General features: G+C 53.4%; 4 protein-coding genes and 1 long non-coding RNA gene across 8 annotated transcripts; 3 read left to right on the top strand and 2 right to left on the bottom strand.

Annotated features, from left to right (window-relative positions):
* Position 1: 1 nt before the first annotated feature.
* shkbp1 (SH3KBP1 binding protein 1) lies at positions 2-5,014 on the bottom strand. The gene is made up of 17 exons (XM_077722396.1): positions 4,828-5,014; positions 4,227-4,280; positions 3,945-3,990; positions 3,694-3,826; positions 3,469-3,549; positions 3,208-3,375; positions 3,040-3,133; positions 2,769-2,959; positions 2,585-2,700; positions 2,368-2,455; positions 2,195-2,311; positions 1,915-2,085; positions 1,679-1,834; positions 1,416-1,512; positions 1,147-1,331; positions 972-1,074; positions 2-898 (listed from the first exon to the last, which is right to left on the bottom strand). Exons 1-17 carry the CDS (start codon positions 4,881-4,883, stop codon positions 307-309), a joined length of 2,448 nt encoding a protein of 815 aa, XP_077578522.1. The 5' UTR covers positions 4,884-5,014; the 3' UTR covers positions 2-306.
* A 205-nt stretch (positions 5,015-5,219) lies between these two features.
* On the bottom strand, positions 5,220-17,385 carry LOC144200935 (uncharacterized). 3 transcript variants are annotated; one of them, XR_013327223.1, is made up of 4 exons: positions 17,112-17,385; positions 8,429-8,610; positions 8,190-8,339; positions 5,220-7,095 (listed from the first exon to the last, which is right to left on the bottom strand). It is a non-coding gene; the product is annotated as an uncharacterized LOC144200935 (long non-coding RNA). The 3 variants fall into 3 exon arrangements; XR_013327225.1 differs by lacking the exon at positions 17,112-17,385 and having other exon boundaries at positions 8,443-10,296; XR_013327224.1 differs by lacking the exon at positions 5,220-7,095 and having other exon boundaries at positions 7,613-8,339; positions 8,443-8,610; positions 17,112-17,380.
* On the top strand, positions 5,854-7,374 carry LOC144200933 (P2Y purinoceptor 14). The gene is made up of 2 exons (XM_077723324.1): positions 5,854-5,948; positions 6,051-7,374. Exon 2 carries the CDS (start codon positions 6,053-6,055, stop codon positions 7,097-7,099), a length of 1,047 nt encoding a protein of 348 aa, XP_077579450.1. The 5' UTR covers positions 5,854-5,948; positions 6,051-6,052; the 3' UTR covers positions 7,100-7,374.
* LOC144200932 (P2Y purinoceptor 14-like) lies at positions 7,641-10,028 on the top strand. 2 transcript variants are annotated; one of them, XM_077723322.1, is made up of 5 exons: positions 7,641-7,729; positions 7,818-7,985; positions 8,088-8,368; positions 8,439-8,643; positions 9,022-10,028. In XM_077723322.1, exons 2-5 carry the CDS (start codon positions 7,893-7,895, stop codon positions 9,463-9,465), a joined length of 1,023 nt encoding a protein of 340 aa, XP_077579448.1. In that variant the 5' UTR covers positions 7,641-7,729; positions 7,818-7,892; the 3' UTR covers positions 9,466-10,028. The 2 variants fall into 2 exon arrangements, with proteins under 2 accessions (XP_077579448.1, XP_077579447.1); XM_077723321.1 differs by having other exon boundaries at positions 7,647-7,729; positions 8,092-8,368.
* plekhg2 (pleckstrin homology domain containing, family G (with RhoGef domain) member 2) lies at positions 11,129-25,393 on the top strand. The gene is made up of 19 exons (XM_077723320.1): positions 11,129-11,339; positions 11,649-11,728; positions 12,178-12,551; positions 12,629-12,729; positions 16,141-16,210; positions 16,438-16,484; positions 17,456-17,606; positions 17,673-17,804; positions 17,877-18,059; positions 18,124-18,216; positions 19,223-19,309; positions 19,598-19,631; positions 19,752-19,847; positions 19,921-20,022; positions 20,099-20,271; positions 20,360-20,476; positions 20,552-22,151; positions 22,256-22,460; positions 22,530-25,393. The coding sequence occupies exons 2-19, from the start codon at positions 11,686-11,688 to the stop codon at positions 24,757-24,759; spliced, it is 5,838 nt and encodes a 1,945-aa protein (XP_077579446.1). The 5' UTR covers positions 11,129-11,339; positions 11,649-11,685; the 3' UTR covers positions 24,760-25,393.
* Positions 25,394-25,772: the final 379 nt, after the last annotated feature.

Here is a 25,772-nt window from a genome sequence, read left to right as displayed (position 1 = left end):
TTGTACTTTTGGTTTTAAAACAGTAACTAATGCAGAGGATTCCTGTGTAAAATCAAAATAATATTTTAGCATGCGATATTATATGTATGAAAATAACGCTTTGTAGTAGCAATTATTAATTTATTTATACAAAGTGTAAGGTGTCTCATGTCTAGCCGTTATCAATCCGGGCATTAAAATGTTCAGAAGGGGGTGGAGCCATTCTAGAAAAGGGGATTGGACTGAGAGGCAACCTTTTTCCTCCCCGTCTTGACGATGGATGACTTAGAATGTGGACACCTGGCGGCAGGTTGCACGCCACTAATGTCAGAAGCTAGTCTCGTTCATGTGCGGCTTGGGGCTACCCGTCGGGGGAGCGGCCGGGCTCTCCGGCGACCCCTCGGGCGACGGCGAGGAAGCGGGGCTGGCGTTGCGGCGAGTCGACGCCGCTATTTGCGAGCGTGTGGGGCTGGCGGAGGGGGACGGCGGTGCGGGAGCGGCGCTTCTGAAGGAAGGCTGACGAGTGGCGGGCGCCGTGGAGAAAGCCACGGGGGGCGCCCTCAAGCCAAAGCGCGCCTCCAACTCGCTGCACACGGCCAGACTCCGGCGGACGCCCTCCGACCCCGCCGGCGGCGCCGCCGCCATCTCGGAGCCCTTGGCCAGCTCCTGGCAGCGCTCGGCGAAGCCGCCCCGCCGCGTCCAGCCGCATTCTCGATCGGCCAAACGGCGGGGCCGGGGGCTGCACCCGGACAGGCACTGGGGGCCGAAGGCGGCGAAGGCGAAGGAGGGCGGCGGCCCCGGGGACGTCGACTTGGGGGGCGCCGCCTGGCGAGGGAGACTACCGTAGAGGGAAGAGCCCCTTCCTCCGAAAGAGCCCGGGCGATCCGCTCGGCCGCCGTCGCACGAACCCGAGGACAGACTGGAAGCACGGCAAGTCATCCAATCAGATTTCAATTCTGTTTGGAGGCGGCCAATCAACAACAACCACGTACCTGCAGGTGGAGGTTCGGGGCGTGCTGTCGGGAGTTCTGGTGAGGGCCAGGTCACACTGGTCCAAAAGCGCCAGCAGCTCCTCCTCGGTGGGTCCGCCCAGCGCTGAAACCGACCACACCGCCCGTCAGAGCCGCTCGGACGGACAGACGGAGAGACGGACGGACGGACATTTACCTCGGATGTCCACCTTCCCCGCGATCTCCATGGCCGTGGTCAGGTCCCACATTTGGATGCTCCCGTTGGCGTGGCCGCTGAACAGGTAGCGTCGGGGCCGCGAGCCGATGCGACTGGAGCCTTCGCACTCGTGCACCACAAACGCCGTGATGGACGTGGCGTCCACCGAGCGCACCTCGCACACCCTGACAACGCACGGACGGGCGGGCGGGCCCACCGTTAGCGTCCAGCCAAAGAACAAACGTAACCGGCTCGAAAGTCTAAGTCACCTCTTGCCGTTGGACGACAGCCTGACGTAGAGTTTGTCGGTGTCCGGGACCACTCTCTGGATGAAGACCTGCTGGTCGTCTCGCTCCCCGTACGGCCCTGTCGAGTCACGAGAATTCAACCCGCGAACGGCCAAAGTACGAGGGGGCCAGAAAAGTCAGGAAAAGTCAGGAAAAGTCAGGAAAAGTCAGGAAAAGTCAGGAAAAGTCAGGAAAAGTCAGGAAAAGTCAGGAAAAGTCAGGAAAAGTCAGGAAAAGCCCCGTACCTATTTCGGTTCCCGCGCTGCAGCCCCCCTGGCCGTCCACTTCATCCAGGCTGAGGATCTTGAAGGAGGTGAGCGGCGTGGAGCCCGGCTGGGTGGAGATCATGCCCCGGAAGCGGGTCACCGTCCACGTGCGGACGTGGTTGTTGTCGGCGCACACTGGCGAGTGGACGTTCGGACGGCGTCAGCTGAGGTGGGGAGCCGGCCGGTGGGCCGGTGGGACGCCGGCCGTCCATTACCTGAGATGAGGTGCTTCTCGGACAGCATGATCTTGGTGACGGGGCTGCGGTGGACCGAGAAGGTCTGGAAGAGTTGCGGGCCCGAGCCCACCGTCTCCGGGTGCTGCACGATGACGCGCACCGCGCCCGAACTGGTGCCGTAGGCGATCTCGATCCAGTTGCCGCTGTCGCCTGAAACCAAGAGGACAAAGTCATTCTTGGCCATCGACCACACATTGAAAACATTGTCGCCGACCAGGCGGGACGTCCAATTCATTCTTTCCGGGGCCGGAGTACGTACTGGTTTTGGGCGTCAGGTAGACGCTGAGGGCGGTGATGGCGTCCTCGGCGGGGTCGCGATAAAGTTCCGTCACCAACAGGTCGTTGTCTTTCATTCTCAGGGGAAACTTCTGAACGTCTGAAGAGGAAAACCGCCGTCAGCGGCGCCCACTTTCCGGTCTGCGGTTTCCGTACCGATGTAGTAGATGGATCCGTTGTTGCAGCCCAGGATGAGGAAGGAGGCGGCCGTGTCGTAGCTGCTGATGGGAACCACGTCTTGGTTCTGCGCCACAATTTCACAAAATGGCGTCACCAAGGGCCAAACAAAAAAATCTTCAAAGTGTCAGCAACTCTTGCTTTTCAATCCCCGTTTTATTTTGTCTTCATCCGTCAATCCCATATTTCTTCCTACCTGCCAGTGCTTGGTGACGGCGTTCCACACGCCGACCTTCCCCGTGTGACTGGTGGCGATCAGCTGGTTGCCCACGAAGAAGAGGGACTCCACCGGCACGTTCAGGCCAAAGACGCCTGAAAGATGGCGACGGCGCGTTAGGATCAAGTAGAGCAAGACCGGGTGGGGGGCGGGGAGCTCTCACCGATCTCGTTGCCGTTGCCGTCGGGGCAGATGGACCAGAGGATGATCTCGGTCCCCGAGGCCACGGCCACCATCTTGTCGTTGTCCCCCAGGCAGCCGCCCATCACCCTGGCGTTGAGCGCCACCCGGTCGATCAGGCAGTCCAGGCGAGGAGACGTGAACACCTGCTGCCACCCGCTCGACTCCTTCACTCTGAATACGTCAATGAATACATGAAACAAACCAATGGCCACGAAGCGCTTGTCCAAAGCCACCTTGTCCGTTTTGCCTACCTGTAACAGGCCACAAAGTGCGAGTAACCCACGGCGATCCAATTGTGATGACCGCAGATGATCCGAACCAGGCCCGGATCTGACGACGACGAACCTGCGTGGCGTGTGCCAATCGGCGGCGGCCATTAGCATTCGGAGCGGACGCTCGTCGGGCGAGCGCTTTCCCACCCGTCGACGACCCCCTCTCGTCGCCCCTGGTCAGCATCCCGGAGTTGCCCAGGTTGGGGGGCATGGTGTTGCTGCGTCGGACCGGCGCTCTCTCGCCGGGCGCCGTTCGACCCGCCGGGAACTGGGAGCCGGCCACGCTGTGACGGTTGCGCCGCTTGGCTGGGTGGACTGAGACACAGACGTGACAAACGGCGGGCGCTCACTTACGCTAGGGAGTAAACAAATAGCGCCATATGATATTAAAGGAAGAGATAGATTTACCCGGCGGAGGCAGGTAGCCGTTAAAGAGGACGTTTCCGCAGGAGGATCGGTCCAGCTCGTCGCACAGCTGCAGTTTACGCACTGGACACACGGCGGCGGCGACGTGGTTAGTTAGTTCAACAAAACAGAACATTTTCGTTTTTCCCCTGTAAATTGCTAAAAAAAAAACATTACTTTCCCCCCCTCATAGTTCTGAAAACAGCAAAAGGCCCGGCCGGGCGTTACCGAGAGGCGTGATCCCGTAGAACTCGGCCTCGTGCATGAGCATGTGCACGCTGACGGAGCGCGGGTAAAGTTCTTTGCTCCGCAGGAAGTTGAGGATGGAGGCGAACAGAGACGGATCTCGGTCGATAAAGATCTAAGGACAAACGGGAGGCGGCGTTAAAGGGGCCAAAAGTCAAGCTAGCTAGCTGTCAGCATTTGTTCAAGTGGCTTCAAGCTATGTCCGAGTCGTTAAGGGTTAGTTATGGACTTACAGCGCCCGTTTCATCCTTCAAGGTGGAGATGCGTCCGCTCAGAAGACTGAAAACACACAGACAATGGTCATTTTTTGGAGTGGATATTATAACATAGTCACAGTCAACAAACACTTGAACATCCCCATTATTATTTACCATATTTTGATTTTTTTTATGAATAGAGAAATGACTTAAAGTACACAAATTGGAATGGTACCAATTCTAATGATACCAATGTCATTATCAGTTCAAAATGTATTTTCACAAGCTGATGGTTAAGTTGTTGTTTTGAATGCCCACCTGGAGAAAAAGGAGTCTGGAACCCAGGTCAGCGTCTGGCGGGAGGTGCTGAACCTACAAAAACAAACACATCTTTAGCATTTTCGACGTCTCTAGCCGTCAATAGCAGGCAGACACCTCATTCTAATGATTTCAAGTCAGCCCTCGCATCCCTCGGGTGGAAAAGTTTGGATACCCTTGTGGTGCTGGGATAAAACCATTTAACCCTCAAATAAGATTAGGGCCGTTAAAAAAGTGGATAGTTGTTAGTCTTTTTTCTTAGTTGCCGTTTTAGACGTGCCATTTTCTCATGTAAATACAGTTCTTAGTGACACCCAATCCAATTTGTTAAGAACTACCGAGAGAAGCCAAACGAGTTCAACAATAGCATCAATAGCATCGCAACAACGTTCCATTGTCAGTCTCTCGTCGCTCACAAATCGGCACAATTTACACAGAATGTTCCTTTGACTTGCTTTTATATGTCTGTTGACCTACAAAACATTTTAATGTGCCTAACTTGAGTACGGCAAAGTTACTTGACACTGACTGTGACGTGACGCGTCCCACCGACGATGCTAAAGCTAGCCGCTGTTATCCGACATAAACATTTCCTCCTTACCGCTTGCCTCCCACGTTTAAATGGATAAGGTCTCCACTCTTGGCCGTGTTGGACATCGTGCCGCGGGTCCACCGACAGCTCAAAGTCAAAAAAGGACACTTTTAATCCATATTTTTGGGACGGAGTGAGCTTCCGCTGGAGTGGTTGAAGCTACTTCCGGGATGGCAATGGGGACTTTGGCGGGAAAGAAAACCCGAAAAGGAGCATTTTGGCTAGGTTGGATTGGGAGGCAATTTTTGCTAGCCAAATAAATCTCCTGAACAAAAACATTTGTGCTTTCACAAAAAGTAATACAGAAATAAACCGAAATATACTCAAGATAGTCTGGTGAATGTTTTGAGAGCACTTTTTTTTTTATATTCGCACATTTTGTTTCTGAAAGCGCAGCATTTGTGGCCCCTCATTGAATGAGACATCAATTGTTAGCGGGGGCTTGCTAACAGTTTGATGCAAAGAATGAACAAAACAAAAGTACAATTCAAACAAACATTTTGCACGTCTACTTTGATTTCCAGCGGCGTGGTGTGCGCCCATGTTGTTTCAGCAGGAATTGTGAGCTTCCTGCTCGTGTCTTGCGGCCAACGCCATTTTCCTGCCATTCTCCCGCGCAGCAAGTTAGCGAGTTAGCGTGGGTCTGGGGGACTTCCCCTTACTTATCTTCTCCTTAACCACAAGGTTATCATTTTCAAACTTGTTCCTATATGAGTCCCTTTCATTTGTCACTTATTTGCAATTTTCTGGATGCTTCGGTGAAATAAAGTGGCCGGCTTTATTACATTTGCTATTCAAAGTGACTTCATGCTATTTTCCTCAGCTTTTTTTTTAATGTTGCCATCAAACAGGCTTTTAAAGATATTTCATGATATTATTTATCTTGTGGAGCAATTTCAGCAGGCTCGCTGGAGCTTCTGGCTTTCTCATGACATTCTTCACATAAGAAATGATGGTGCAATCTTTTTTATCACAAAGTTGACCTCATTTTAGGACATATTAGGCCGCGCGAGAGAGAAAGAGAGAGAGAGAAGAGTGGGAGGGACATGGGATGTCTCGGAAGACAAAAGCAGAAGACCCATTGTGAAGACGAGGCAAAAGGGCCAAGCATCCATAAAGTTTCTTTTAAGGTGAGTGGACTTTTCCTCCACTTTGTCTAACCTTTCCATATAAACTGTAGTGTAGTCCAGTATCCCAACTGTGGCAGGTCATCCTCTAAAATATCTTCTCAGGGATGGATCCGGCGGCCAACTCCAGCCTCCACTTCCCCGGCAACCAATCGGACATGGTGAGCAGCGTGTTCACCCGGCGGGCGCTGCCCTGGCTCTACCTGGCGGCGTGCGCGGCGGGCCTGCCGCTCAACGGCGCCGCCGCCTGGATCTTCTTCCGCGTTCCCAGCGACTCGGCCCTGGTGGTGTACCTGAAGAACATGGCGGTGGCCGACCTCCTCATGCTGGCCACCTTCCCCTTCCGGGTGGCCGTGGAGCTGGGCGTGGGCGGCTGGCGCCTGCGGGCGCTCACGTGCCGCTACACCTCCGTGCTCTTCTACGCCTCCATGTACGTGGGGATCCTGCTCATGGGGCTCATCAGCCTGGAGCGCTACGTGAAGATCGTGGGCCCCACTCGGTGTCGGGGCCGCTGCCGATGCCGGGGCCGCTTCCTGCGAGATCCCGGCGCCGCCCGGGTCCTGGCGGCGCTGGCCTGGGGCCTCCTGGCGGCCTGCGCCCTGCCCAACGCGGCGCTGACCCGCCGGGCCGCCGACGAGGAGTCCTCCCGCCACTGCGTGCGTCTCAAGAGCCCGCTGGGGGTGCAGTGGCACCGGGCGTCGGCCTTGTTCAGCGTGGGCCTCTTCTGGCTGACCCTGCTGGTCCTGGCCTTCTCCTACTGGTCCATCGCCAGGCGGATCTGCCGCTCGTACCGCCGCGTGCGTCGGGACGGCGCCGGCGTGGGCCGCAAGTCCAACCGCGGCATCTTCTGCCTGCTGGCCGTCTTCTTCGTGTGCTTCGTGCCCTACCACGTGTGCCGCGTGCCGTACACCCTCAGCCAGATGCCGGCGTCGGGATTCGGGCCGGAGTGGCGCTTCCTGCTCTTCCAGGCCAAGGAGGCCACGCTCTTCCTGTCCGCCGCCAACGTGTGCCTGGACCCCGTCATCTACTTTCTCATGTGCCGCAAGTTCAGGGAGTCCCTGTTGGCGCGCCTGTCCAGACGGGACCCCGGGAGCGCCGCCACCGCCGTCGTCATCGCCGCCACCGCCACCACGCCCAGCGTCAGCGACATCTAGGAACATTTAGGTCATTTCAGTCACGGGGGTGCTGCGACACCCCAAATTGGGAGCCTGCTTATTGTCCATTGACGGAGTAGATTTGACTGCCCTCTAACGGACACCAGAGGTACTGTAGTTGTAAGCAGACCAGCCAGTTAATGCTCAATATGAACGCTAGGAGGCAGCGTTTTCCCACTAATGGAAATGAACGAGCCAAGTACTTTTTGGGACAAATAAAATTGGAAGCCACAATACTAGCCCACCAAATGATGTCAATGAAAGGAATTTTTAGGGATTTAAGGGGAAAAAAGAGGCTCTGTTCAGCAGATTTCCATATCAAACCTCTCATCGAAAAATGAGATAAAATAGGCTGACTGGAAAACAAATCTTCACCTTAAAAATATAAATAAATCTAGACGACTATATCCAACAAAGTCTATCTATTTTTAATTTGAACATATTTTTGATGATGATTTTGACTGAAAAAAATCCAATTTTGTTTTGATTCAAACATGATTTCCATGCGCCTTCTTTATAAAACCGCAATGCAAATGTCAACGCAACATGGTGACAGGTCGCGCTCTCGTCAAAGAGGAAGTGGCGAGACCGCCGCCAGGCAGATGGGCCCGGCCGGCGCCACTGTCGTGGGTAGACTGCTTATTTTTGATATCTGCTCAACTGTCTTCTGGCTCGCCATCTTCCAGTAAGTCAACAAACGTCTGCCTTTTTTTTCCAGCTAACAAAAAGAAAATCAGAGCGACTTCCCGTTTCCCCCGGCGCATCTCTTTGGGAGGAAACGGCGTGAGACGTCATGAGCCAGTCCTACAACCGCTCTTCCGAGCAGAGCGCGTGCCCCCCGTGGACCGGCTACGTCTTTTCCGTTGTCTACGGCCTGCTCTTCTTGGTGAGAGACAAACTTTTTGATGGCGGCCTACGCTTGAGGGGCTTTTTATTGTCGCTAAAAGACAATGGAGTACGCAAAAGTGTGACTCGGCCGGCTATTTAGACAGGTTTGCTGCTCAACGGCTTGACGCTGAGGGTTTTCCTGCGCCGGCGCGGTGGAGGCGGTGGCGGAAACGCCGGCTCGTCGCGCTGCGTGGGAATCTACCTGAAGAACTTGGCGGCCGCCGACTTCCTGCTGACTCTGTGCCTCCCCTTCCGCGTGGTCAAGCACGCCGCCGGGCTGTCGCCCCTTCTTCTCCGGGCCTACTGCGGCTTGGGGGCGCCGGCCTTCTACCTCAACATGTACGCCAGCATCCTGTTCATGGGACACATTGCGGGAAACCGGTAAGTAAGCGCCACTTTGCTTTCAATTTCCCGGTTGTGGGGTTAAGAAGCCCTTCCCACCTTGACGCAGGTACCTGAAAATCGTCCATCCTCTGCGCACGCACCCGCTGCAGTCGCCGCGGGTGGCCCGCGCCGTCTGCGCCGTGACGTGGCTCCTCCTTCTGACGCTGGCGGGGACCTACGTGGTCCTGTCGCTGCTGACCGACCAGGCGGCGACCGCCGAGTCCCGCGGCTGCGACGACCTGCAAAGTGAGCAGTCCAAGGCGCTTTACAAGGTGAGGCGGCAAAAATGCTCTGTATGATACCCCATTCTTTCTTTATCGGCTTTAAATACGGTGAAATACAATGAAACCCGAGTTATTTCTTTTGGGGGGCACCCAAAGGCAACAGGAAGTCACGCAAAGTGAACAATAAATCATCTTTTGTCCAAGCCTCAATGCAGCAACGTTAAACAGAAGTGACCTCAAATAAACGGGAAGTAAGAGCCATGAAAGCTCAAATCAATGTTTAGGGAAACCCTAGACGTGTGCCAAAAAAAATCTCAAGGGGAAGTGATCTGTAAGTGGCCCAAATTCAACATGTAGTCGCCCAAAATCCCCCATAAAACACCGCAAATGCCCGGAAGTGACGTGCGTTTGTTTGTCGGCGAGCAGGCGTTCCACGTCTTCTGGGCCGCCGTCTTCTTGACGGTCCTGACGGGCGTGCTCTTCTTCTACGGCGGCACCTCCCGCCGGCTGGCGACGGCGCGTCGTCGCCGGCCCTCCTCGTCCGGGTGGCGCCGGCTGTCCGAGTCGCGGCGCAACGCCCAGGTGCTGGCCGCCGTCTTCTGCGTGTGCTTCGTGCCCTACCACCTGGCGCGCCTGCCCTACGCCGTGCTGCGGCCCGCCCACTGCTCGGCCTGGTTCTACCTGAAGGAGGCCGGCGTGGCCGTCTCCGTCCTCAACGTCTGCTTGGATCCCCTCCTCTACTTCACCTTCTGCAAAGCCTTCCGGGAGCGGCGGAGGCGGGACCACCGGCCGGCTTCGGCCCGGCCGGCCGTCGCCGAGCCGACGTTCCGGAAGACGTCCGCCTGTTCTTCCACCAGTGACTTTACTTGACCCCTGGCCGCTGAAATAACGCCATTTGCTTCGATCCTTAGTTGTTTTAAAGGAATGTAGGAAATATAAGTTCTTGAGGAAGGTCCTTCATCTATTGCAATGAACAAGTGAAACATGAGCAAACCAGCAATTCTTTTCTATGGCTTACCTTGCCCCTGCCAACATGGCTGCCATGTACACCAAGTGGGGGCAAATATTATGCATTGGTTACAGTCAAATTCTGGGAAAAATGCATATTTATCCTTTAGAGCATACTTGTAGCAACCTGTAATCTGTAAATAGATGCAAAATAGTTGCTTTGCTTTCTTCATGAAGCTGTTATCAGTGAAAATTAAAAATAGTAGACGTGGAATGGCAGGATTGTCCATGTTGGCTTTGAAAGGAGCAGCGGAGTTTACCGTAAGTCCTTCTTCTTCAGGCGTGAAGAACAAAAAAAAAGGTCGAAATGGTCCGTGGCGGGATGACGTTTTGTCCTTTTTAGGCCAGCTTTTTCAATAGCGCGGCGGAGAGCAAAAAAGAGCCAAGCGGGCCGGACGGGGTCAGCCGGTGTCGTGGGAACGAGGCCGCAAAAATAAACACAAGTGCTTTCAATTTCAGCTGACGTCACTTTTAGCCCGGCTTTCTTTCTCTAGCAAAACTTTCTTTCCTTCTTCGCTCTTCCACGGACATGCCGCCGTTCCTTTGGGGGGTGCTGGAGCCTATCCCAATCACTCATAGCTAGGAACAATTTAGCATACAATTAGCCTAGCATGCAGGCGAGTCCCGGCCAATGTCCAGACCGGAGGCCTGACATGGCATCAAACCCAGAACCTCAGAAGCAAAAGCGCTCACTCGTTGTGGTCAAACTTCAACTTTGTTAGGAAAAGAGGAGACGAGAACGCTATTCTACGCCCCAGTCAGACGGCGGGCGCGCTTGCGCCGACACGTCTGGAAAGAATGCCAGCGGCGAGCGGTCGTTGTCGTGAGTCACGTGATCCCCCAATGAGCTCGGCACGAGCGTGATGTCACGTCTACGGCCCCAGGGAGCGCTCTTTGATTTTTAGCGTGCGTCACAATGGCGTCCAGACGGGCACCCGCGTGAACAGAAGTCATCACTTCCTGCGCCAGACCGCAACTTTTGTCACGCTGGCGATGACGCGACGCCCGCCGTCTTTTTGGGACATTTGTCCACCAAATGTCACCATTTTTTGAGCTCGCCGTTGTTTCACGGTCGACCCTTGACCTTTGGCCCGAGGTGGGAATGTCGGAGGGACTCGGAACAAGAGTGCGTCTTTCGGACGTGTTTGCGTTCACACGCCGCCTATCCGTCCGTTCGTCCGTCCGTCTGTTTGTCGCCATTAAACAGGTGAAAGGCAAACGCCAATGGTTTGTCTTTTTTTGTTTGTTGGGTGCGCATGGGCTGCTTTGCGTGGCGGCGGCAGTGGCGGCCAGTAAATGTGGAGCGAGGAGGCGCCCGCCATTTAGGGCCAACATGTCAGCAAATCTCCCAACATTCCAACTTTTTTCTTCTGTACAGAGCAGCTGCCGCCGCACATTTCTCTCTCTCTCTCTCTCCCTTTCTCTTTCTGTCTCCCCCCTGTGTGTCCTCCCCCCTCAACTCTTTCTCTCTCTCTTTCTTTTTCTCATCCCTCCTTCCTTTCCTGGCTCCCTCCCTCCTTCTTTCCAGTTTCTTTTTTTTCCCCCCTCACAGCAGCGGACTTTCTGGCGTCCCAATCGCGAGCGTGCGGACGGACGACGACGACCTGGCCGCCGACGAGATGACGTTCGCGGCGACGGGCACGGCGCCGTCGTCGGGCCATTTTTGCCAGCTCGGAAAAGTCGGGCGCCGTCCCGCGCGGGAATAGGCCAGCCGGGAAGCACCACCTGAGGGAAAGGTAAGTTTTGGTTTGGCTTTTGGTGGCGGCCACCGACCCGTGTGAGAGTTGGGAAGCTTCTTTTGGAATGTTGGAATGCGGTGTGGGGGGGGTCCCGTTAGGATTCCGGGAAAGGGACGCGGTGTCGTCAGGCTGCGCTTCGGCCGCGTGGCCTTCGGGGGGCAGCACTGAGGGCCACAGTGGATGGACCGTTCCATTTGCTTTCAACTTGCTGGGCTTTAACGTCTGCTCACTAAGGAATGGAGAGCCACGGTGACCTATTTGGGAATGTAAATACGAACTCAGCCGTCCTTTTTTCGGCACCCTCAGCGCGACTTCCGCTGGCGACGTCCCTCGACACCGCATCATGCCCGAGGGCTGGCGCCGCAGATCGTCCGGCAACGCGGCAGGTGAGACAAGTGCCTTATCTCGCCGCTTTCTGCAAAGTGGACAATTGTTTTAGAATTGGCGCGTGTTGCCCTCCTCCATACAACAGCCCACGTTTCTTCTAGGAAAGGTGGATAGACAAAAGAGCCATGTTTCTAGCCAGTAGGTCACTCAAAAGTATTCCGATACCAGGGGGTACATTGATTTTTTTTCTTTTTTTACTTTTCACAACATTTGCCGCCAAACGGAATAGCGTAAAAGCAGACGTGCACAGACGTTGTCCGTCTCCTAACGGCTTTGCGCCAATGTGTTGGGACTTGTCGCCGCTGGGAATTTCAGCTTAAATACAAGCTAGCGGATTCCTGCGCCTATGTTAATGGCCCCCTTCGTGCATTTTTGAGCTCTTTTGATGAGGCCGCGAGAAGCTCGCGTCATGACGTCGTCTCCTTCACGCGTCGGCATTTGACGGCAGGTGGCAAGCGTCCGTCGTCGGCGTCGTCGCTGAGCGGGATGGTGGATCGGGGGCTGTCGGCGGGGCGGCGGGGGGCCTCGTGCGCCTCGGTGGACGACGCCTGCCGTCGTCCCGCCTCCCCGTCGCTGTGGTCTTCGGCCTCGTCGGCGTCCCTGCGCGACGCCTCGCGCTCTTCTTCCTCCTCGTCCTCCTCGTCTTCGCTGCCAGGGGGGGCCGGCGCCTGCCGGGGTTCCCACATCAGCCTGGAGCTCACGCCCCTGGCGGGGGCCGGGACAGGAGTCCACCCGGGGCGCCCCTCGCGGACCCAGCGGGTCCTGATGGAGATCGTGGAGACGGAACAGGCCTACGTCCGGGACCTCAAGAGCATCGCCGAGGTCGGTTTGGAGTCCGTCCTTCTTCCAATTGAATTAGTCTTTGTGAAAATGTGCTTTTTTTTGGGCATTACCTGCAGGACTACCTGGGATGTATCATCGACCGCGGCGCCCTCCCGCTCAAGCCCGAGCAGGTCAGCGGCCTCTTCTGCAACATCGAGGACATTTACGAGTTCAACAGGTAAGGGCTTCCAAACTAGCGCATCGTAGCCATTCTGCCCCCCTGAAAATCCAAAGGACGGGTTGCCAGATTGGCCGTTGATTGGCTAGTGAACCAAGGGACGTACACGAGGGTGGGGGCGCCGTTTCTCCGGCTCGATCGCCGCTGCTCACAACGTTTCCCATGAGAACGTGAGGCAGGAAGTCTGGAAGGAATGAAAACTATCCGTGTGTGTGTGTGTGTGTGCCCAAATCTTGGCCTTTTTGTGTGTGTGATTTACGGGAGGGTTTGATAACGTGTGTGTGTGTGTGCGTGTGTTTGTGTTTTCCGCTCACACACTGGAGCTTTTGTGTGCAGCGTGTGATTTATGGTCCTGTTTAATAATGTGTGTGCGCATGTGTGTGAGAGAGAGTGTTTGGGTTCACACATTGTGCGCGTGTGTGTCATTCAACTACCGTAGTTTCCGGACTATAAGGCACCTCTGAATAGGGGGGGGGGGTTTGTTGGAGCAATAGCGTTGGCTTGGCTGCCCCGGACGGGGATGGACGTCTCAACGTCGGTGCGCCGTGGTGGTTTACGGCCGCTTCCAGACGTAAAAAAGTCGGCGCCGTCCTTTCTGCAAACTTTCCGTCTTATCTCTGGTCCCAGCCAAAGACTTGCGGCAAAATCCACATTTTTCTTTCTTTCCGGGAAGCCGTCCAAGCAGAAAAGAGGAAAGTGGCCGCTAAGAAACGCTTTTCCACATTTTGACAACCTTTTTTTTTCTTCTGCCGACCAGAGCAGACGGGCAAAATGAGAGCGTGACGCTAACGGCGAGCGTGGCTAAAACGGCGGATGAGCACGGGGGTTCCAAACAGCCCCCCCACCCCCCCAAAAGTCAAAGTTGACTTCCTGCAGAGAAAACAACATTTGACCTCATTTCGTTCTTGACTTGCACAAACATACGGAAAAAGTAAAAGAGAGAGAGAGAGAAAGACAAAGATGCAAAACAATAGTTTGATGTGCGTGAGCACAAAGTTATGCGAGTGTGAGCTGAAGGAATGCGCAGCGTTTACACATGTCACGTTCCTGCCCGGCTCTCTTTTATGTTCTCATTGTTTGGTCCAGAAAGAAGACATTGTCTCCTAGTAGTTCTTGTCGTTGTTGTTGTTGGATGTAGACTTTGTGCTGTTGTCTTTTGTTGTTTGCTCTGTGGCGCCCCCTCCAGTGGTGATATTTAGCTTCATTTTTTGAGGCATTGGCTTCATTTGTCTGGTGTGTGTTTTTGCAACGTTTTGCGTTGCCATGTTTTGCTATCAAGACAAGTTGCTTTTTGTCTTTTGTCTTGTCTTGTTGTCTATTGCATTGTTTCCTCTGGTTTTGTGTTGCTCTCTGCCATGTTTTTTGATACAGCGTGTTGTGGTGTGTGTGTGTGTGTGTGTGTGTGGCTGAGGACGGGGAGGTGCTCCACCGGGAGCCGTATATACTTAAGTCGGGGATGGCAGGCATTTTCATGCTTCTTCTCCAAGGTTGCAATTTGCTCCTCTTTTAGTCGCACAAATGATAAAGTGGTCCTGGCTCATTTTCCCGCTGGCCACCACCGCCTAAAAGCGCAAACACGCACGCGTGCGTTTGTCTCCACCTTAGTGCGCACACACACACACACACACACCATGCCACTATTTTTCTTTCTTTTGTTCTTGTTACTTTGTGTGTCTGTGTGTTTTTTTTTCCTTTTTCTTTCTTCCTGGTTCGTCTTTCTTCTGGTCGTTTCTCAAGCGTGACGTTAAGGACAAATGTTCTGGCCGCAAAGCGGGCCTGGCGCCAGAGACAAGGAGACAGATGGACGGATGGGGGCTTTTTTTTGCGTCTCCTTGAATTTCATAAACGTGGCAGCGCGTCCAACTCAAACATGTCGTCTTTGGCGAGAATTGGAGCCCGATGATGTCATAGCCCGAGAGGGAGAGTGGTGACATCACGCCGTTAGCCCCCCTGTCACAAGATAGACCCATCGAGAAGGAATAGTAGCAAAAGAAATGACACAGGAAGCCATTTTAGGCTCCAGTCAATGAGTTGCTTCCAAAAGGAATCTTAGCCACTAAAAGCAAAAGAAAGAAAGAAAGCAGCCCCCAAAGTTTGTGACACTGTGTGAAGTGTTATCGGAGACGCCGCCCCAGTGGACTGGAGTGGAGACTTTCTCCCAAATCAAGCGTGAACAAAACAAATGAAAGCACTTCACGGCTCAAGCCACGGGAAATGGGACAAATTGCTCAAGGATGTGCACATACACGCACACACAAAAAACGTCTGAAAAAGGACAGGAAGCCTGCTCCACTGGCATCAACACAACAACAAAGAAAAGCTGACTTGGATGGAAGGGGGGAAAAAGAAAAAGCCATTTTGATGGATCCAAATGTCCAAATGAGATGGCAATTTTGTATCAAGGGAAGAAGCCATCTTTGAAAAGAAACATCAAGTCTGAAGCAGCTGTTGCAGCGGTCGAAAGATGCTGTCAAACTTAAGAAAGACGGTTTTTAAAAAAGTCCCCCCCCCCCCCTGTGGGCAACATGTCCTTTTACTCAATCTCGAGTAGAGCCATCATAAAGTCTCCAGAAAGCAGAGCTGAAAAGAGAGACAGGAAATGGGAAGCAGCTGTTTAGTTTCTCCCCCCGCCCCCTCCCAAAAAAATGGTGCCCCCGAAATTGGCATCATGAAATGAGGTAGGCATGTTTATCATCTTTTCCGCCACAAAAATCTCAGCAAGTTATGCCTTGAAAGACACAAACTTTGCCATTTTGCTTCCAAGGGGCCCTTTTTTGGGACGTCATTTTAACACCGACCGAGAGATTTATAGATTTAAGATGAGTGAAATTGAGCAGATAGGCTCATCGGGAGCAAAAAAGAAAGAAATCTCTGGAAGCTGGGCTGGAAAAATCTCATTATGACTTCATTTGATGCCTTCAAGCAAGACGATATGCAAGTTTTCGGACGCCCTCTAGTGGCAGAAATCTCTTTTTTGGGCAGACTCCCAAGCTTTTTCCTAATCTTTTTTTTGTTGTTTTGTGTTTAAGAATGGTCGTAAATTGCAGCCAGATGTTTGCATGTCCTCCTTGTCCTCCTCCTCTCATTGCGGCATCCCAGCAGCGCAAACAAGTCAACGCGCATTTCATGTCCAAATAAATAAATGGAGCATAAAAGCCGTAAAAAGTGATGGACCAGGAGGCCACTTGCTGGCAATTGGCTCATCAGATCAAATATAAAAAACATTTGGAAATGGCCGGCGTGCCAAAATGGACTTTGAAAAAAAAGCAATTCAAGATGATTTCAAATGCTGAAAATGTCCACAAAAATGGCAATAAAATCATTTTATGTCCAGGAGGAAAAATCTGGGTATTTAAATTTTATTCTTGTCTAATCAGCATCGTTTGTGTGGCTTTTTTCCTCCCCTCACAGTGAACTTCTGGAAGATTTAGAGAGAAACCAGCACGCCGCTGCCGCCATCGCCGACTGCTTTGTGGAAAGGGTGAGAACGAGGACGACGACCAACAACAATTGTGCGCCCGTCAAACGCCTCCAGTGTGCGTGATAGGAAGCACACGGGGTCACGCACGCACGCACGCCGGCACGCACCACTTTGTTGATGAAGTGGCGCTGCAAAACATGGGCGCAGCGACACCCCGTTAAAAGAAAGCAGGCCCACCTTGTGGAAGGATTTGCTTGTCAAATGACGTCTGACTTGTGTGTTTTCAGAGTGAAGCCTTTGACATCTACACGCTGTACTGCATGAACTACCCCAAGTGAGTAGACATGACGTACGTAGTAAATGGAAATCAATCCAAAGTGCCACGCTCAAATGAAAGAAAGAATCCAGAGGACACCAAGGTTGACGTCGTCACGGCGAGTGTGACATCATGGCTGCGTTATTTTGAGGGAGGGGCCTTAGGTTCTGGTTCTGGCCGCTGCATCTGTTTCCTCTCAATTTGTCCCGCGTCAAGAGCGGGACGCTAAACGCCGTGGAGCTCCAAAAATGTCCTCCCTCCCTCCCTCCCGTCGCCTTTCTGGACATTGAAACATTTGAGGAAAAGACGCACGCCAAAAGACCTTTGCTGGGCCAAAAAGGGGGGGACTAGGGGGGCTGTTTTTTCATTTTTGTTGGTGTTCTGCTTGTAGGAAAGTAGGTCAAATGTTTTCAGTGATCCAAAGCAAAGTAGAAAAAGAAAAAAGGAGGAGGAGGAGGAGGAGGTGCTCTTGAAACATCTGCTGACTTTTCACTTACGTCTTGATGGCTTTTGAAACTCTTGCAAAACCAAAACGTAAAAAACAAATGAGAAATGAATCCATATTTCAAAGATTCATTGGCTGTCTATACAAACAGATTGGCCACCTCACAAGCAGTCCTCAAAAAAACAAATGGTACGACTAACCTGTCAATTCCGAGGACTGGAAAGACTCTCTGAGCTGTTCCTTGGATGTCTGGCTTTTGGCTTTTGGACTTTGGTGGGAGGGAAGGCATTGGGACCGGGACGGAAGGTTTGCCCTTCCCTCGCGCCGGCCGGTCTGGAACAAGAAAAAGGAATGTCAGACCACTGACATCAGGAATGACAAACAAACAGCAAACGGCGAGGAAATCCTTTTCGATGAAAAATGCCAGCTGACAATCGTTTTCTAATAAGCATCTCCCAGTCAGGCTTCCTCATTTGTCTCTTGGAAAAGATCCCCCCCCCCCCCCCATCCATTCACCAGTCTTCTCAATTTACTGTATTTGCAGTTCCGTGTCGGTCCTGAGGGAGTGCATGAAGGACCAGATCCTGGTGCGCTTTTTCCACGAGAGGCAGGCCACCCTCAACCACTCCTTGCCCCTGGAGACGTACCTCCTGAAACCCGTGCAGCGCATTCTCAAGTATCACCTCCTGCTTCAGGTAGGCCGCTGGTGGCGGGGGCTTTGACGGATGGACGGATGGATGGACTGACTTTTTTTCCCTCAGGAACTGTCCAAACATTTGGACAAGAACGACCCGGGCTACGAGGTGGTGGAGGACGCCATCATCACCATGACGGCGGTGGCCTGGTACATCAACGACATGAAGAGGAAGCAGGAGCACGCCGTCCGACTGCAGGTAGACGTCGGTGGGCGGGCCTTGTCGGGGAAATGGTACGCCATTTCACGTCCTCCTCCTCCTCCTCGTCAGGAAATCGAGTCCCTGCTGGTCAACTGGAGCGGTCCCGACCTGAGCGGCTTCGGAGAACTGGTCCTGGAGGCTTCCTTCAAAGTCCAGCGGGTCAAGAAGGAACGCGCCTTCTTCCTGTTCGACAAGATGCTCCTGATCGCCAAGAAACGCGACGAGCGCTTTGTGTACAGCACGCACATTTTCGTAAGTCCAACGTGGCGGCTCCCCCAAAAAATCTTTCTGACCACGGCTCTTGGGGACTCTTCAGTGCTGCAACCTCCTGCTGGTGGACACCTTGAAGGACCCCCTGTGTTTCCGAGTGTCCGACTTGACCATTCCCAAGCAGCAACACGTCGTCCAGGTACATTTTTTGGAAGATTCCTTAGAGATTTCTTCCTCTTCCCAAACTCACTTTTGAAGCAAACGTATCGGGCTTCTTGCGTGGTGGTTTCAAGTCTTCAGAGCTTTTTTAATGGATGCCTTCCAAGTTTTTATTGTGGCTTTTTTCAAAGTGGCCCCCGGGGGCTCTAGAGTCTTCAAAGTTGGATAAACGAGCCTTTAAATGGTCCCCTTCAGAGCAAAAAGGTCAGAGTTGCCGCGTCTTTTTCAGGCATTTTTGGTCTCCTCCGTTTCTGGCAAAGTTGGACTGGAATCGGGGATGGAATTTTTCCAAAGTTTCTTCATCAACATGGGTCAGCATGCCATTCCAATGATCCAACTTGCTTACTTTTTCAGCCTCGACTTTCTCAGACTTTTGCTTGAATGGGCTGAATATTTATTTAAAAGGGGGATCAACAAAGTTACGTTTAAAATAGCCACTTGAAAGCCAAAATAATAGTCCTCCCCTCCCACTTTCAAACATGACTGCTTGGGAATTATTATATGTGCTGGAAGTATTATCAACACTTTTTTTTATGTCACTGACCGCGAGGGCGGAATTTGGAAAGGTGAATCAACACAAAATCCCCCTTCGATAAGCACTTTAAAGCTAAATATTCTTTTCAGGCATGACTTGTTGAGGCATTTTTCCTCGGTCTACTCATCACAGACACCACATTTCAGACTCATTTTAAAGTCCGTCTTTGGGGGCCCAATTTTATAAACGTTTACAGTCTCGTGACCAAATGTAAATATATCTTCTTCAACCCCTTTAATGGAAACAAAATGGCCCTTTGGGGCTACATTTTGTAAATGTTAGGCTGCAACCGCCATTTCTTTCTACTTTTTGGGGTGGCTACGTGTGGCGGGAACGGCATGTACCAAGTGGGGGGGTCGGTGGTTTATGGTCTGGTTCAAGGCCTTTAAACGTTGGCAAAACGGCCCCCCGCGACCCGTCTGCTCATGGCTGCCTTTTGTGTCAAATACAGGCCAAGAACATGGAAGAGAAGAGGCTGTGGGTTCACTACCTCAAGAAACTCATTGTGGAAAACCATCCCAATTCTCTTCCGCATAAGGTTACTTGCCGGCTTGCTTACTTGCTTATTTGCCACTAATGCACAACACGTGGTGGTGGAAATAATGGAGAAATGCTGCTCACTTCTGCCCCCTTCTGGTTTTAATCAGACATTCAGACAAGTCGAGCTTAGAGCTGACTTGAGGAGGAATGCAAAGTCCAAATAAATCTGTCAATACAAATCCAGACATATTTTCTGCAGTTGGCTGGGATGGGCTCCAGCACCCCCTGTGGAATCATTTGTACTTCATATGTCATCTTTTTTTGTTAATGCAAATGTTGTTTACAGGCCAGACAGGTCCTCGGAGACAACTCCTGCCAATGTGAGTAGACAACATTTGAAAAATTCCCCCCGGCTAATTCATTTACTGGTCATAACCTCGTGTCCGACCATCTCGTGACCTAAGTTAGGCTAAGACGTTTTTCTTTTTCTTCCTTTTTAGCGCCCCCGTTCGAGTCGGACCAAGCCAAGAAGTTTTCTTGTACTTTGCCGCGAATGGACGACGCCCACGCTTATCACAGAGGACGGAGACAATCGGGTACGGCTTTTATATTGTTTTATTTTTCTTTTAAGATTTTGATGCCAAACTGTAAAATGTCTTTGACTTCCAGAACCTCCCGAAGTGCTGATGTACACGCCGGAAAAAAGCAGGAAGAGTTTACCCATGCTACTGGAGGGCAATCTACCATACAGGCGGGCCAGGAGACAGTCGGGTACATCCGACGTTAACGTCCGTCCAATGGCAAAGTAGCTTTGGCAATACTGATGGCAGCCATTTTTACATTTCAGCTCCTGCCAAAGAGATCGAAGCCACGTTGCTGCGAGCGGACGCCCAGTCCAATCTGGCCGAGGATCCGCTGGACCGCGCCGACGTTCTGGAAAGCGGGTCTACGGCGGCCTCCGCACTCGTCCGGGTGGAAGCAGAGCGGGAAATGGAACGGGATCTCCAATGGGAACCGGAGGTGAGCTCCCATACGGAATGAAGCATGAAACTCCAGGCCTGAATCCCACCTGGTACATATCCATTTTTTGTTGTTTTTTTTTTTCTAGGAGGACAATGAGGAAGAGGATTTGGCGGCCCTCTGCGTTCCCCCGACCGTGTCCATCACAGAAGAGATACTGGAGTTGATTAACCAGAGTCGAGCAAAAGAGGGGCTGCTTTCCAAGGTCAGCACAAAAATAAAAATGGGCTAGAGAAGAGTTCATTGGTCTGGTATCACGTTATAGTTCTGTTCTTCTCAGGAGCAAGTCATGGAGCCACCTTCAGAGTTGCCATTTTGCCAATTGAGTAATTTCACTTGCCCACTGCCTCCGCTGGCCACCGGCTCGGAACACACGCTCTTCCCGGACCTCCCGCGGGAGGAAGGGGAATCAGGCCAAGATGGGGCCGCCGCCGCCGATGATGAAAAGCAGACCTCTGGCTGTCAGAAGGGATTTCAAAGTCCTGCCGTGATCTCTAAAGTTCTAGAAGATGGAGAGCGGGTCCAGGAGGAGGAGCAGCAACAAATCGGGAAAAGATCGGGAGAGGACAACATTACTCCTCCGATGGACCTCCTCACGGAGTCCAGCAATTCCATTTCCCATCCAGAGAACACCGGGATGGAGGTCCAAAGAGGCTCCGCTCTGACCAGGGGGGATAAAAAGATCATAGAGAAGATCAGGAGTTACTACGAGGCGGCGGCGGAACTGGAAGATGACACGGAGCTGCCAAGTGCCAGTCAAGAAGAAGAAGAAGAAGACGAGGAGGGCACGGCGAGAGATTCACCATCACCTTTCGCAAGCCATCATCTGGGGGAGGTTGAGAAGGAACTGGAGACACGTCCTGAGGCCACGTTCTTGGCTGATCCAGCTCCTCCCGTCTTGGCAGAAGACTGCGACCACGGACACGCTGACGGCCTCCCGGATTTGGAAGCCGGGGACAAAGGTCTCCCCGATGAAAATTCAGAGGAGCTTCTTCTGAGTCCGCCGTCAAACGTCGTCCATCTCAGTGAAGTTGGAAGGAAAATGGAGGACGCAAACGCAAGCGTCTGTGGAGGCAGCTCAGAGGAACAAGGGACCGAGGGCGTGGACTCTGGTAAAGGAGTGGCCCAAACGCGGGACGGCCAAGGAGCTTCTCCGGAGAACCTTCCTCTCCCCTTGACGAGGACCATCCATTCCGAGGGCGCCCCAACAGAACCTGAGGCGCAAAAGGGGAGGAGTCTTCCAGGAACGGTGTCAACGGGACCTCCTGGGACTGGAAGCAAGCAGAAAAAGGTGAAGAGCGCTAGAAACCTCCAAGCGCCCGGTCAGATCAAACTGAGACCGGGCTTCCGACAGTCCAGGATCGTGTCCACCCACCGGGCCTTCTTCGAGGGCGCGCTTTCGGACGTGACGGGAATGGGGCTATTTGAAGCCAGCGGGGCTAGCGGGGCTCCCGTGGTCGACCCCTTGCTGATGCGCAACTCTGAGCGGATCCTCAACAAAGTCCAGACTCTTGCCGGCATGTACGGCGCCAAAGCCAAGGCGCCCTCGCACGGAAAACGGGCCATTCCGCTCGGACGTAAAGCCGGAGATCCGGGTGGGCCGGGTGGACCGGCTCCCCGGCCGGCTGGCGCCTACGGTAGAAGGGAAACGGAGAAATCAGCCGGACGTCACGTTGACGAGGCCGGAACAAAGTCCAACTCGCCGGCGGACGCCAATGAGGAGTGCCAGAGATCTTCTCAGACCGAGGCCAAAGCGCACGGTGGCGCCGAAGCGCAGACGCGTGGACGGCGGGACCCGAGTTGGAGCCAGAACCACACCGGGACCACCAGCCGGGAGGACCAGAAAAGCCTTGTTGAAAGGATTCTGAAAGAAAGCAACGGTATGGTTTGGCATTTGTTTTTAACCCCCCCTGAAAAGGTGGTTTCCTTTTCAATTCCTAATCTTTAGATGAGTAGTCTATTAAAGATGTTTGTCTTCTACCAGATGTCCAGAAGAAGGCCGCATCCACTGCCAATCCCGTTGAAAAGCGCGGATTCGCCCTGTGCAGACCCAGAGACTTCATCGTAGCACCGAACAAGGAACCGGAGGGCGGCAGGCCGGACGATGAGCTTCCCACGTCCACGGCGGCGGAGGCCCGATGGAGAACTCTGTCCGCCGGTCTGGAAAGGAGCGACGCTCCCACGCCGAGGTACGTGCCTGGTACGGTTAAGCCCGAGTCTATCCGCCGTCCCGCTGATCTTTGCGTGCATCTGTGTAGGTCAGAAGCCAAAGAAGGCCGTGTTTACGTGGAGCATGCGGGCTGTGTAAACAGCGTGGCGCAACACTCTGCTGCATCTTCTGGCAAAGGGCATTGGAATGCTTCCGGAAGTAAGGACGCTCATTATCAAGATAAACAGGATTTACCAGCTGCGGGAGACAAACACGGCCAAGATAGGCCAAGTGTTCCCTCCACCCGCGGACACCGTGAAGATCCGCAACGGCAGACTTGGGGACAAGCTACTCAAAGTGTCTTGGGGAGTTCAGGCAAAGAGGATTGTCCGCCGTTGGATGGGGGTGAATTGAAAAGTTGTTGGGCGCAAAAATGGAGGTCTTTGGCAGACGTGAACATTTCCGAGCCCCAGAGAAGACCACCAAGCTGGGTGTCATCCATGCCAGAGCCCGGGGGTCCCTATCCGCCCGGGGACTCTGGTGATTGTCTGCAGAAATTCACCGGGCACAAGTCGGAGGAATTCCAGGACCGGAATGTCATCAACAGCACTTCAGTCGTCGGAGCTTCGTCGGCGGGTGCCTCCCCTTTCTGGGCCCTTCCGTGGTCTTCCGGGGCTTGGGTTTCTCCGGACAACGCGTGTAGGAGCACCGGCGGTCGGGCTCCAGCCGCCCATCCTCCGACGGCGTTGTCCGTGAGACCTCCCGCCTGCGCGCCCTCCTCTACGCTGCGTTCTCCGCCTCTCTCTCCTCCCGTGGCGTCTTCCTCCGTGTTCACCAGATCCCTGGCCGCTTCCTGCATCAGTCAGACCCTGTGCAAAAAGAACAATGGCGGAAATGTGGCGTCTTCCCCTCTGCAAAGGTGCGCCCCCCGCCACAGGCGGGAAGCCACCGATTCGTCGCCCCCTCTTTCTCCATCGGTTCAGCCCACTTTTTACCTGGATTGGCAAAAGTCTTCTCCTTCTCCACGGGGGAGTCGCCACCCGCTCCCGTCCATCGGCTCAGCTCCGTCTCGTCGACCCCCGGGGTCCGATTCACGGCAGAATCCCAAGAAGGGCGAGGACGTGGGCTCGCCCGGCGGTCCGCGGAGGTCTCCGTCGGCTAACGTGGGCACGTGTGCGGCCAAAAGCGGCGAGCGTCCTTCCTTTGGCTCGCACAACCGCATGGCGCGGCCATTTTCCGCGTCCGAACCCAACTCCAGAGTCCCGTCCCCGTGCGGGGCCGTCAGCCCGGCGTCCCTGGCCCGTCTGCGCTCTCCTCCCCGCTTCTCTTCCCGGGCCACGGGTCCAAGTTCCTCCAACCCATTGGGCCTAAGGTTGGAGATCCCCGAGGCCTCGTCGGCAACTCTTTCTTCCTTGTCGCGGGGCAGCCCCCAAATGGCGTCTCCGCCAGCCATCGGCGTGCCGCTCTGGTTTGGCGACATCGCCGTGCCCAAAGCCAGAAATCCGCAATCCCCTCCTGGCTCCTTTTCTTCGGGAGACACAACATTTTCCTCCGGGCCTTCCGTCTCAGCGGATTGTTCCCACCTGGGATGCCTTCGGGCACCGGGAGGGTCTTTCTCCAATCCGTGGGAAGCGGCCCCGAGTCGAGCCGGCGGACCCCGGTCCCGGGTGGAGAGTAGTCAAAGAGCCCCGGGCTTCGGCCACACTCTGGAACGGCAAAGCTCTAGACGCGGAGGGTCCTCTTGTGACGCTTCGCCAGCATTCTTCAGGCCTCCGGGTGCACTTGGCCCTCAAGCCCCTCCCACATTAAGTCCCTCTCACAGAGGACACGGCATCGGTCAAGCCGGACCGGAGGGAGCCGGCGACTACAACTTTTCCGCCGTCGACTCCTCTTCGTCGCCGGTCTTCTGCTCCCCGGGGGCCGAGGATTGGGCCCGACCACCGGCGGAACAAAGGAGCCATCTGATTTGCGCCTACGTGGGCGGACCTCCACGGCGAGCGGACTCCGCCCCCTCCTGCGTGGTCCTATCCTTGCCTCCCGCCGGGCACCCCCAAGTTTACCAGGTCCGGTTGGCATCGCCCGGAGAGGCCCCCCACGTGGAAAGTCCCGCGTCGCCGCCGGCTCGGCGCTCGCCCGGCAAAGCGGCCAATGGGAGGACCAGCTACGCCACCACCGTCAACTTGCAGATCGCCGGAAGCGGGCGGATCACTTCCTTCGGCAGCGCCCGCGTGAGCGTCAGCCAGACGCCGCCGGGAGAACTTCAAGCGGCGAGACGACCGAGCGTCAACGGACCGTCGTACTCTTCTTCTGCCGTGAGTCACAACTGCGGCCGGCTATGAGGAAATGTCCGCTCGTTGGGCGGCGTTGCGCCCCTATTGGCTATTTTCTGTGAATACAAACTGACCCATGAGGAACTCTGGCACGGGGCAAAAAGATGTCCTGGGACTTTACCGCATCAAACCAGAACTGTATTCGGAACGGGACAAAAGAAAAAGACGGACTTACCTTGTTTGAATGCAACCTAAGAGAGAGACTGTCAATTCGTGTTCAACATTTTCAAATACATGACATGTGTTTGATGACAAGTGCCAAAAAAAAGATGGCAACGATTGAGTGTTAAATCTACATAACACTATTTTGGTTGTTTTTAAGCAGGTCAAAAATTCAACCCACATTCTGTTAAATAAGCCTACTACGAACACTAGTAGAGGCCGTACATTGTGTAAATCAGTATCAATATATACATCTGTATCAGTGGTTCTTAACTTGGGTCCTTAGCTTGGCTGCAGATGGTCACGTGACATTGCTTGGCCAATGAGTGCTAAGAGGAATTTATAGTATATAAAATCCCTTGTTATTTTTACAATAACATAAGGTTCAGTGAATGCGTATCTAAAAAGGTTAAGAAACACGTATCCATATACAGTGTATCAGAACAACCCAACATGTTATTTATTAAAAATTCACATTTTACATTGTGTCTTAATAATGACTGGACTGAAATGACCGATTTACCTTTCAATACCGATTTCAACCCATTCTCGCCGACTACGAGTATTTAAACTATGAGTGTTTTATGGAAAGAAAATGAATCATATAACATGCCGAACGTAACGTGTAATAGCCACACATTTAGCATTCACAATGTATTACTAAGTATTAGCTAGCGTATCCATTAGCTACTACTCGCGATTGGCGCTAGCCTCGCGGCGTTAATTGGTAATTACAACGATATTTACACAACGGCGATGGAATAAACCCGTAAACAATATCTAACATTTCTATAAAACCGATTCGATATAAAAATGAATTATCAAACAAGACGTACAAATAGCACATTAGACCCCAATTG

This window comes from Stigmatopora nigra, chromosome 8, assembly GCF_051989575.1.
Source record: "Stigmatopora nigra isolate UIUO_SnigA chromosome 8, RoL_Snig_1.1, whole genome shotgun sequence".
NCBI lineage: Eukaryota > Metazoa > Chordata > Actinopteri > Syngnathiformes > Syngnathidae > Stigmatopora > Stigmatopora nigra.
Note: the sequence above shows the minus strand (reverse complement) of the source record. Positions and strands in the feature narration are given on the sequence as shown.